The 12,227-nt window shown below is 39.2% G+C and overlaps 1 protein-coding gene across 1 annotated transcript; it reads right to left on the bottom strand.

Annotated features, from left to right (window-relative positions):
• Window positions 1-7,241: 7,241 nt before the first annotated feature.
• Window positions 7,242-7,880, bottom strand: LOC131922711 (keratin-associated protein 26-1-like). Its single transcript, XM_059277550.1, has one exon. The coding sequence runs from the start codon at window positions 7,878-7,880 to the stop codon at window positions 7,242-7,244; it is 639 nt and encodes a 212-aa protein (XP_059133533.1).
• Between the last annotated feature and the right edge of the window lie 4,347 nt (window positions 7,881-12,227).

Here is a 12,227-nt window from a genome sequence, read left to right as displayed (position 1 = left end):
AGTGCTACATCCTGCAGGCAACAGGAAGTCAGGTGTCTGTCGCACTGAGGGAAGTTTGAACAAAAGAGACCTCAAAGCCTGCACTTTTCCCAACAAGGCCACATCCCCTAATAGTGCCACTCACTTTGTGGGCCATTTTCTTTCAAACCACCACAGTCCATTGGGATTATAACATCCGTTAGCTCCAGCATTTCTCTATTTAGATGATTTCTGGATGACCTGTCTACCAGTGACAGTGAAGGAAGTGGTATATTGATGGTTCCCAATATCTTAAATCATGTGTGAGGTTCAACATGTGATTTAAGCTGTAGTAGTGTTTCTTTTATCAACTTGAGTGTTGATCATTTTTAACATAGTTTATGTTGATATGGCTTGTACATAGACTATATTTTAAAAATATTATATATCCTTCAACTGATACGCCATATTGGTATTTGAGGGCTACACATGGTGCCAGAGCCATGGTGGTCTGGGTGGCCTGCACTGCCACCTTGGGCAATGGTGACATCCAGATCCAGCTGCTGTCAAGGAAAATGTCTGGTTCCATAGTCCTGCAGCAGCTGGGGTCTATGCTAATGTTTGTGGCCCATGGCACCTCAGGGGACCATGGGAACCATTCTTGATGAATCAGAGGGCCATGCTGAGCAGGCCCACCCTTCTCTGGCTATGGGAGAGCTGGCCCTGCCCTTTGCTGGACACTACAGCAAGAGAACTGGCCCCAACACTTACAGGAGAGCTGTACCAGCCCCCCACCCTAGCACTCAAGAGAGATGGCCTTACGCCTCACGATGGGCCAGGGATAACTGACACTGATATCATGGGCATAGGAGAGCTGGCTCCACCCCTCACCTGAGAGGGACGGCCCCAGTGGCCTGGACTGGCGAGCTCAGCTACTAGCCATGCCCACAGCCAGGCCTGGGGCTGGCCCATCCTGACATTTACCCAATCTAGGACCTGTTGGAAGTCATGAAGGGACTGGTCCTGGGGAACATGAGCAGCAGGATCTTTGTGACTCAGGGTGGCCATGGGATATCTGACAGGAGCTTCAGGGAGGATCCAGTGATGATGGCGTACCAGAAACCAGAGCCTGGATCAAGACCAATGACTCACTGCAATGAACATTTGCAAGTAAAGCTGATTGGACACACTGTGGCTCCAGGATGAATGAAGAGGTGTTGGAGATGTAGGAAAGATGGAGGATCGAAGAGATTTTTTGTTTCGTTTTGTTCTTGTTATTATTTGTTTGTTTGCTTGCTTGTTTTGTTTTTGTTTGGTTTGATTTTTTTAAATTTTTTTTTTAGGGGATGCTGCTTGGGTGAGGGAAGGATGGGGAGACTGGGAGGTGAGCAGACTTAGGGTTTATGATGTGAAATTCCTAAAGATTCAGTAAAGAAATTGTGATAAATAGTAAAAAAAAAAAAAGAAAGAAAGAAAGAAAGAATTTGAACACCAAAAGTGTTCTCAGTTTACTCTATCTTCTATTGTCTGATTCTTTTCACTGAGACCATTTTTTAGCATTTTGATTTTTGTGTTATTTAACTTTTATGTGCATATAAAATTACCATAATATGGCATTAGGTATATGTTTCAAATTTATTCATAATCCTGTGATCAAGAACAGCAAAAATTACTAGACTAAATAGAATGAAAGTGTGTATGTGTGTATAAGAGAGACACACAGAGAGAGACAGAGACTTACAACATCACATAGTACTTTAAATTTCAAAATGACCATGGAAGGTTTTATTTTCTCCAACTATGGTAATTGGAAGTTTTTTTGGGTATAGTAGTCTGGGCTGGCATCTCTCATCTCTAAGATTCTTCAGGACATCTGCCCAGTCCTTTCTGGCTTCTAGAGTCTCCACTGAGAAGTCAGATGTTATTCTAATAGGTCTGCTTTATATGTAACTTAGCCTTTTCTGCCTTGCTGCTTTTAATATTCTTTCTTTGTTCTGTGCATTTAGTGTTTTAGTTATTATGTTTCAAGGGGAATTTTTTTTTTCTGGTTCAGTGTATTTGTTGTTCTGTGGACTTCTTGTCCTTTGATAGGCATCTCCTTATTTAGGTTAGGGGAATTTTCTTCTGTGATTTTTATTGAAAATATTTTCTGTGCCTCTGACATGAGTATCTTCTCCTTCCTCTAACCCTATTATTTTTAGATTTTCTTTTTTTCATACTGCCCTAGATTTCCTGGATGTTTTGTTCCTGGAGATTTTTGGATTAGACTTTTTCTCTCACTGAGGTATCCATTTCTTCTATCATGTCTTTAATGCCTGAGATTATCTCTTCCATCTCTTGTATTCTGTTGGTGATGCTTACCTCTGAGATTCCTATTCTAGTTTCTAGATCTTTCATTTCCAGATTTCCCCGAGTTTGGGTTTTGTTTATTGATTCTATTTCTACTTTCAGTCTTAGAGGTTTATTTATTTATTTATTTACGCAGTTTGTGTTTTCATAGATTTATTTAAGAGATTTTTCATTTCTTCTTTAAGAACCTCTATCATATTCATAAAGGATGTTTTAAGGTATTTTTCTTATGCTTCAGCTATCTTGGAATATTTAGGGTAGAGTTACTGGCCTCAAGGGGAGACATATTGTCTTGGTTGTTATTGATTTTTTTTTCACTGACGTCTAGGCATCTGGATTGCGGATGATTGTCATTCTAGATGTTGATTTCTGGTCTTGTTTTTGTTGGGTCAGTGTTTTGTTCCTTGGTTTTTGTTGCCCTCCTGGTTTTTAGGAGGCTTTGGTGGCTGTGTGTTTCCCAGTAAGGGATTCTTGGATCTTGCCAGGTGTGACCGGTGGCCCTGGGAGTTCCAGATAGGAAGTGTTTTTAGGTTTCAGAAACTGACACTTAGGAATGAGGATGTGCTGGTGGAGACAAAGGAGTTCACAGGAGGGAGGAAAGCAGAGTATACCACCAAGATATGTTTAGTTCCCTAGAAATGGGAGTAGAGAGTAAGGAGAGGTCACAGCAGGTAAATCTGCTACAGAGCTGGGGATGAGATTGGGGCTTTGGATTTGGAGGACATAAGGGGGAAAGAAATCTGAAGCTTGCCTACCTGCTGCTTCCTTGGCCTAATTGCTTCTCTGGCAGCTTGACTGGCAGGTTCCCAGGGAATGCCTGCTGGAGATGGGGCCTGGGACAACAAATAAGTGTGGGGGAAGGTTGGAGGAGAAGATGTGTCTGATCTGCTGGAGATAGGGGCAGAGTAGAAGAGGAAGCCATAGCAGATGGTCTGCTACAGAGCTGGGGGTGAGTCTAGGGGATGGGTTTGGAGGAGAGGAGGGAGAGGTGAAATCTGCAGTTAGTCTCCCTGCTTCTTTCAGTTGTCAGTTTTTAATGACAGGAAACCTCTGACTTTCTTAAAGTAATCACATCTCTCCCTCTGTACTACTTAAAACACTTGTGTCATTATGTTTTTTATCAGTATTTACCATTTTTTTCTAAACCCCTCTATGATTGAACTGTTTACTATTATATTCCTAGCACCCACAAGAGAGCTTGGCATGAAGCAAGAATCTCTTGTTTACTTAGCAATTTAGCATGCTGAAATAATTTCAAAGTACACAACTATATTAATCAGATGAAACAGTGACACACTGCGTATGTTTTCAGTTTGAACAGTGTATCTTTTAAAATAGACTTTCCTGACTATTTCAGGAAGCAGAGTCCAGCAAAGCAATGTAATGATTTGAATGAGAATGTGATGAATAATAATAAGATCGGGCCAGAGAGAGAGAGTTCAGTGGTTAAGAAGACTGTATGCTCTTCCAGAGGACCAGAAATTGATTCTCAACACCCATGTGGTGGTGGCTCAGAACCATGTGTCACTCTAGTTCCAAGGGACCCAAGGTCTTTTCTTACCTCTGTGCCTACCAGACATGTGCCCTATGCAAAAACTCAATAATACACGTAAAATAATATAAAATACATTTATAATAAAAAGAATGAGACAAGAAAGCATTTAATTAAATAAATATTACCACATTTATTTAAAATATTTTCTTGTAGTTGTGATTTCACATGTACTTGCTTTGAAGAGGAGGATTTCACTCTGATTTCTGGAGTTTGAAATGTTATATTCATCTCATGTTCTGTTAGTTGTTGTTGTTTTTATTTTCATTTATCAAGGTGTATACACTCTCTGAGATTTCAGAATTTCTGGTCTGGTGGGTTTTGTTTCAGTTTGAAAGTTCTTAGCCAATATTGCTTAATTATGTCTTTCTTCTTTCTTTTTCTTATTTCCAGTGTACTGCGAGCTTCCTTTCTTCATGCTATTCCATGCTCAGCCTGTAGTGATTTCTTTAAAGTATTATGTTTATGTTCTTACCAGTTATGAATTTAGTAGCTTTTGCTCAAGGAAAATCAAGGAAACAGACTATTGGATTACATAACAAGTTGGAAGAATGTCAAAGACTTCTTAGTGAAAAAAAAATGCATGGCATGTGCTTTGGGAAGACACTTTATAATTTCATTTTGAAATTTAAAAACAGGTAAGATGAGGACAAGGACCAGTATCACAATAATATTTCCATCTTTAGTGCAGAATAGACTTATGTGTTCTAGATCACCTCATCTCATTTTAAAATGATATTAAAAGTAAGCTCTCCAACCACATCAACAACAGCTGCATGTCTGCCTTACAGGCAGACTGAGCTTTGTGAAGGTCAAGTGTCAGGAAATTGCCAGGACAGTATTCAAAAACTGAAGGTGCAGATGCCATCAACTCAAAAAACCCAGAAGGTGGGAGAAATTACTGATTTACAGTGGACTTTACAACAACACCATCAGGAACATGATAGGAACTGTTCTGTCATTCTGGAGCTGGGGCTATAATACAGTGGTAGAAATTTTACCTCACATACAGGGCTGTTTTAGGTACACAGTCAACAATGCAAAATAAATAAATATTAATAAATAAACAAAAGTTGTAATAGGAAGAACCCCCCTTCTGTGTCAGTCCTGGGAAATTTATAGGTAGGATAAGAACTGTGAAATCAAAGCACATCCCTTGTCTGGGAGAAAAGACTGCTAAGTTAGTTTCTGGTCCTCAGTATTTACGGGGCCAAGTTTCTCTAGGAAGATATGGCCGAGAGTGTAGACATGCTCTGTGACCTCAAAATTAAGCCTTAGACTTTTAATGGACACATGTCCTTGGCCTGTTATCGCTCAAGTAGTTCTTAGTATCTTAAACATCCAGTCTTACTGCAACTTGTTATACCATGTTTTGTTGATATCCATGGGAGACCTTCCCTTTCCTGAACAGAAATGGAGGAAGAGTGGATTGGGGAGAGTGGGAACATGGGGTGGGGTAGGGGGAGGACTGGGAGGAGAGGAGGGAGGGGAAACTGTGGCCAGGATGTAAAATGAATAAATAAGTAAATAAATAAATAAATAAATAAGTCTTTCATTGAATTCCCATCTCTTTGTCTTGCCTTATTTTTTTTTGTTTTTTTTTGTTTTTTTTTTTAACCATAGCTCTGAAAACACCCATGAGAGTAATTTTAAATCCCTTTCTGATAGTTCTAGCATCCATGTCACACTTGAGTCTGATTTTGATGCTTTTTCTTTCTTCTTTTAAAAGAAATTTTGCATTTGAAGACAGTCATTTCCAGTATCTCAAAAAGATCAACATTCACATATTTGTAGTTTAGCTTTACTTAATTAACGAGATTTAACTAAGATTTATCCTGTTATGACTTCTGGCAAACTCCGATAATTCATATTAGATTTTTTTTCATATCTCTGTCTCTTTTGCCTGACACATCCAGACTCTATGAGTGTTCAATAGCTTTTAGTTGTTGCTTAAGTCTAAGGTTAACTAGTGAATTTGGATTGTTTTTGTGATAGTTCCAGCAAACAGAGAAGGGCAAACTATTCTTGATAGTGGTATATATAAAAAGGGGATGATTATTTTAAAAGAATACATTGATGAGTCATCATATGTTAGACAAGAGTGCAGGAGCATGGTGTTTGCAATACTGAGCAGAAGGGAATAAACACAGAGAAGCAGGAAGGACACGGGTAACAAAGGAAGCACTCATCATGTCTTATGAGATGAGATCAAAGGAAGCAACATAGGCTAAAGAGAAAGCTTATTGTTGGATTTGCAACTGAAGAACATTCTGGTGGAGGTGTGTGTGAAAGAGAAAAATCAGTAGCCATCTTGAGAGAAGCCCCCCCCCCACCTCGCCCCCCGGCCCCCGTCTCCTCTAAAGGTATGTGCTGACCAGCAGTTTTAGAACTGACCAGAAGTTGAACTTATGGGAAGATAAGGCTGATACAATAAATCAATATATCCTGGACTTGGCAAAACAAGATATGGGGAGTAATGGGCTCAACTGACCAGAAGTTGAACTCATGAGAAAATAAGACTGGAACAAGAAAACTGAATGTATATATCCTGAGTTCAACAAAGGCAGGACATAGGGAGTAAAAATGTATGCCTCTATAGATACCCTGAATCCTGTTAGCCGTTAGTAACCTCATGCTTATAGTTTAGCCAGTAACTTAAAAGAACTACCTCACCTCTAGCCCCCTCATCCAATCCCAAGCTGCATATAAACCTTTCCTATATAAAACCCTTCAAGTGAATGCTCGGGGCCATCCTCTTCCAACCCGCTGTTGGATGTTGGAAGTGGACCAAGCCCAAGCTTGCTTGTTATTAATATATCCCTTCATGTTTTGCATCGAATATTGGCTCTGCAGTGGTCTTGCTTGGAGGTCTTGCGATGTGGGCACATGTGCACTAGAAGTTAGAGGTAAGAGATTACCGTTGAGCTCCCCTTTAGACCATAACTTACACAAAGGTCATTATTTGGCCCCTCATATCTGTCTGAAGTCATTATACTCCTAAAATGCTAAACCATTGCCCAGGTGTCAGAGAGGAGCACATGGTAGAGCATCACCTGTCAAATATTTGAGGATGCTCATTTTTGTGTTTGCATGAAATAATGAAAGATAAATCAATGCACTGGATTATTAATTTGGAAAGTCTCATTTATTATAATATGGATCATATTAGGTACATAGTCCTCCCACTTGGAAAACATTAAGTGGCCAGAGATTTTACATGAAGGAAAGATAAAAGCAAGTCACAATGAGAAAGGAAGTTTGCATTAACTCAGACACAGTGCTAACAAGAAAAAGCAACTGATACTCAGACAGAAGCAAAAGTCCAGAGAGTTGCAATTTTAATCCTGGTTCCTCATCGTTGTTGTTCACTGGAACAAGGAGACTACTGCCCTCCTTGTGCAGAGCAAGATGGACGACAAGTACCAAACACACGGGTCCCTGGTTGGCAACTACCAGAGACAGGCCGCAGAGGTCTGAAGCTGTTTGACACAATGTGGATGGTTTGAGGGCCATAAGACATACAACCCGAAGACCTGCATCCATAAGGGACAATGCTCAGGGGTCGGCAGCTGCTGGATACACAGGGGAGTGGGCGATAGCCACCAGACACACAGCCCACAGGCTGGCAGTTGTTGAAGAACGGACTCACTGGCCGGTAGCTGCTAGACACATAGCTCACAGGCCTGCAGGATGCTGGGAGGCAGACACCAGAGATGACAGAAGCAGGAAGATAGCCAGAGCCATGGCAGGGTCTGGGCACATAGTATGCAGAAGTGCAACAAGAGTTTTCATAGCTGCTGGCTTCATGGCTGGCTGGCTGGCCACTGGAAGGTTCTCCAAAGGTCTCTGGGCAGTTGTCCATGAACCAGGTATGATCTTGGCAGTTGCTGGGTACGCAGAAGACCTCTCCGCAGTCCATGTTTGTAGAACAGAGGGCAATTGAAGGGGTGGCTGGGATATGGCAAGAATTTCTGAGTGATCCTGAGTTGCAGTTTCCTGAGCAGTTGTTACGGCTAGCCATGGTGAGCGTCGGAGAGCGTTGGCGGTCTAAGAGAAGACGTGAGAAGCTCAGTGTGATTCTGACACTCATTCGTCTTTTCCCTTTATATATCCTCAGAGAGTGGCAGTTCTGTATACAGACTCATCTTCCTTGTTGTCTGAGGCTGCATCTGAACTCTATTATACCCAGGAAGTGGGGCTCCTACCTCTCATAAAACTGGATGATCTCTGCAATACCTTCCATCGATTGAGTATAACTATAAATCAGTGTGACTGGATTTTAATAGGGGCCTTGGTAAAGTTACACCAACCCAAACAGACACTTTAGAAGGCTATGGACTCACTCTAGTTCTAATCACTGGTGCACAAACATTTTTCTTAGCGTTCTCTTTTGGAATTGCCTCTGAAAGTTGAAGCAAACTACTCTGAATAATGACAAGTTATACATAACTCACTGAGAAGTAAATTCCATTCTTTTTGTACATTGACAAAAAAAATTCTAGGAAGCAAAAGGTTTTGAAAGAAACTAAAAAATTTTCAACTTTTATGATCAAAAGAATTTTAAAGGCCATGCTGTGAAAGACTCCTGTGTGTTTTCCTTGATTTCAACCTCTGAACATAAAATGATTTCCCCTGAAAATATGTTATTTCAGAAAATGAGTGCTTGCTTCATTAATTTCTGTAAATGAATAAACAGTCATTGAGATTGTATTTTGTCTGTGATACTTTTGAATATAGGTAATGAGGTCGAGTTCAGTTAAAATGATGGATTCCAGATTGAACAAGGGCAAATACGCAAAATTCCAAAAAGAAGCCTGGACAAAATGGCATTTATCATGAATTCAACAGGCTGTATGTGTTTCAATGTTATTCATACTACCACTGAGAAATATCTTTCTGGATAAAAAAAAAGTCTATTATGATGACCATGACAGTATTGTGTTTTATTTCCCATATTACATCTGATCACAATTTTCAAAAAGGACTGCCTACATTAATTGGCACAAATAATGACAGAATACATACAAACTTTCCCTAGGTTTGAGCACTTTGAAGGCTACTTAGAAACTTGTATGTCTCTACAAACTTGTTTTAAATGCATGAAAATGGCCAGCCTCCACTATTCCACTGCATTTTTTCACCCACTGGCATATCCAGTAGCTCCAGCGGCTATTTTAATGGGAATTTAAATTATCTGTCGAATCTCAATTCCATCCCCTTTGGCTAAAAATTCAATTTAAATCACAGCACTTTCTTCTATTTTAATGTTCAATGGTCATGGCCACACTTATCAAGTCTCCCTATGCCCAGGAGAGTAGCAAATATGAACTAGTACGCTGGTTTCTCTACAGCAATACAGGTCTCTTTTACCAGAAGGGTTATGTGTGACGATGAAGTCATATAGACTCCGAGGTCTTATACACCTATGATAAATTTATCTCAGAACATGACATCAGAGGCTATTAGTCTTTGATGGTTTGTGCCTGATGTGATTAAGGAACCCCATCCTAGGACCTCATCTCTGGATATTCTGTACACAGTGGCTAGAGTCTTCTACAATCTTGGACATATATGCTGAGTATCATTAGTAATAGGGACATTCACATTTAGGTGAATGTTTATCAAATTTATGTTTAGATGCATTTTACATGTGCTGATCTCTAAAATAACCAAGAGCCAAGCCTGTGTCATCAGTGTGTCACCAAGGTGATATGCGTGCATGGGTTCCATATGCATCCTATGTATGCATGGGTGCTTTTTTTCCTAAACGGAAGTGTTATGGAATTAGGAGTAATGAGCATTTAGTCAGCACTTACTCCATAACATACCTGATGGCATAGACATACAGATGGCTGCTGACAATTCATCCTTATAATTTTAGAAGACAAAATTTTACTGTTTCAAGTATTCATATGCAAAATATAGAACATTAGAGTAATAGACATAAAGAAAAGCATATTAAACAAAAATTCCTTATATCTCCAAACATTTTATTCCCACAATCTAATATGTCATCATACAGAAATGAATTGATACTATCATCTAATAACTGTATAAATCTGGGCATTAATTAATTTATGTGTCTTCTGTCAATGTCAGTACCACTTTTACCTACAAATATTTATACAAAATCCCACAGACTTTCAGAAAACACAGAGTCCTGAAAGTGATTCCTATAGACTGAATGATGCTATTTCATATTGGCTATGTTACTGTAAGGTTTTATTTGGCCCAAGTAAGGCTCCCATAACTTACAGATAGACAAGTTCATATGACCCTAGTTCCAAAGAGTCCAAGAAAATGAGAAACCATGTAGTCCCCAAGATTAATCCATATTTGTGGCTTTATAGTCAATGAATCAGGGACCTTACCACTCTTACTTTATAGAGAATATTATGAATATTTCTTTCTTAGACAAACAATTCTCATCACATTCAACAATGAAGGTTTGCCGATAAGTGACACACATTCATTGTTTTACCCATTTGTTAGTTTAGAAAATATTTATCAAGAATCCAAGATATATACCACAGAATGAGAGAAGTTGTAACACAAGATAAAAGTGATTCTTGTTCCAGGTAGACTTCTTTGGTGGACCAGCCACAGCAGTGTTTAATAAGCCCCATCAGTGATGTACAGAGAAGGCAAGTGGAATCTACTAAGCTTGCTAAAAATTAACATATTCTACTAATTTTTATGGATAGAAAGAAATGACATAGGAATCTGGAAAACAGAGAAATCATTCATCAGTAGAAAAAGACACAAACACTGGAAGAAAATTGACAACACAATTCTTTCAGTGGAAGTTTCCAACAGTGTCACTAAATTTAGATTGGCTTGCTGGATGTCTTAGTGTCATTAGGGAATGAATTAATGTTCTGTTCTAAGGAAATAACCAAGCATCTGTTTTCAGAAAATGATGCTAATAGTAAAGTGTGTTTTTACATCTCCAAGATCATGTATTTCATCCATCTTCTGATTCTGGAATCCATGCTGTCATCTACATTTTATTTTGTGAATCCCTTCTTACCATCCTTAATTCTTAGCCCCACTGTCTCCTGTTTTACCTGAATGTTGTGCTTAGAATTACATTCCCAAAGTTAGTTATGCCATGAAACTCTCCCCCAAACCATCACAATTTCCAGTTGCCCATACACAACAAGCCAGGCACTTGGCCCACCCTGCTCTGCTTCCATTGAGTTTCATAGACATTCTTGCTTTGCCTGTTCATGTCTACACTCACATCACTTTGTCTTTCCATGTCTTCTCCCGGATTGACATTCCCATCCAGCCCTTGGGAAAAACTACAATTTTATTGATCTGGACTTTAAGTAATTTAACTACTTTTTCATAATTACTTCTCAGGCTGTTCCTGCCAAACTAGATTTCTCTAGTCTTTAACACCATGTAATTACCATTACTTAACATCACTTAAACCTCTTACCAACAGTGTTGGCCAACTTCCTGCTGCCTGTGTCTATTTACTTTTTTTCCCTCTGTTGTGTGCATGCTATCTCTCTCTTCCAACAAGCATAGGCAGCTACTTTGTAAGCAAAGCTTTTCTCATCTTATTTCCCAACTGTAATATAGGACTCAACGTGGCTACCACTTACTGTGACCTTCCTGTCATTATCACATACCAGACACTATTTTATATGTTTTACAGGTATTACTTAATTTAATCCTCATCACATCCCTGCTTGAGTAGGCATGATCACTATGGGGAGCCTAGTCTATCATTAGTAAATATTCCTAATAAGCATCATAGCAATCACAAAATATGCCCTTGGTTTTCTTCATCAAATGAAAGTTAACATTTACTTATAATCTCTCTCATGTACTTTTTTTTTTACCCATTATCTATATATACCTGAAAACTTAGCTTACTAAAAATGTAAAGAGTTTGAAAACAGGACAAAGGTATCTTCCTGTTTTGAGAAACTTATATGCACATCATGAATATGCACTCCCCTTTCCCTAAATCCACCTGTCTCTACCTCTGACTCTCTTCCTCTGTCTCCTGTCCTCATTAACACACATGCTTAAATCTTTATTAAAACTGTTCCTTGAGAAACTGCAGTTTGCTTTAAAAAAAAAAACACTGTAAGAAGGCAAGAAGGCTTCATATGCTTTGTCATGATTCTCACGTGCATGTTCTAATATTTTTTGCTACTAGTCACCCTAGTTTGGCTTAGGGAAGCATAACATGACCTAAATGAAACACCTCCTGAACTGTGTCACGTATAAAATCACTGAACTGCAGTCCATTACATAGTTAACCCCCTACCCAGCAATACAGAATTTGGAGTCAGTTTGTCTGGACATAACATAGTATTAACTATATTTTTGCTGTGCTGTGTATATTAAG

This window comes from Peromyscus eremicus, chromosome 12 (assembly GCF_949786415.1).
Source record: "Peromyscus eremicus chromosome 12, PerEre_H2_v1, whole genome shotgun sequence".
In the NCBI taxonomy this organism is placed as follows: Eukaryota; Metazoa; Chordata; class Mammalia; order Rodentia; family Cricetidae; genus Peromyscus; species Peromyscus eremicus.
This window is presented reverse-complemented; position numbering and strand designations above follow the sequence as displayed.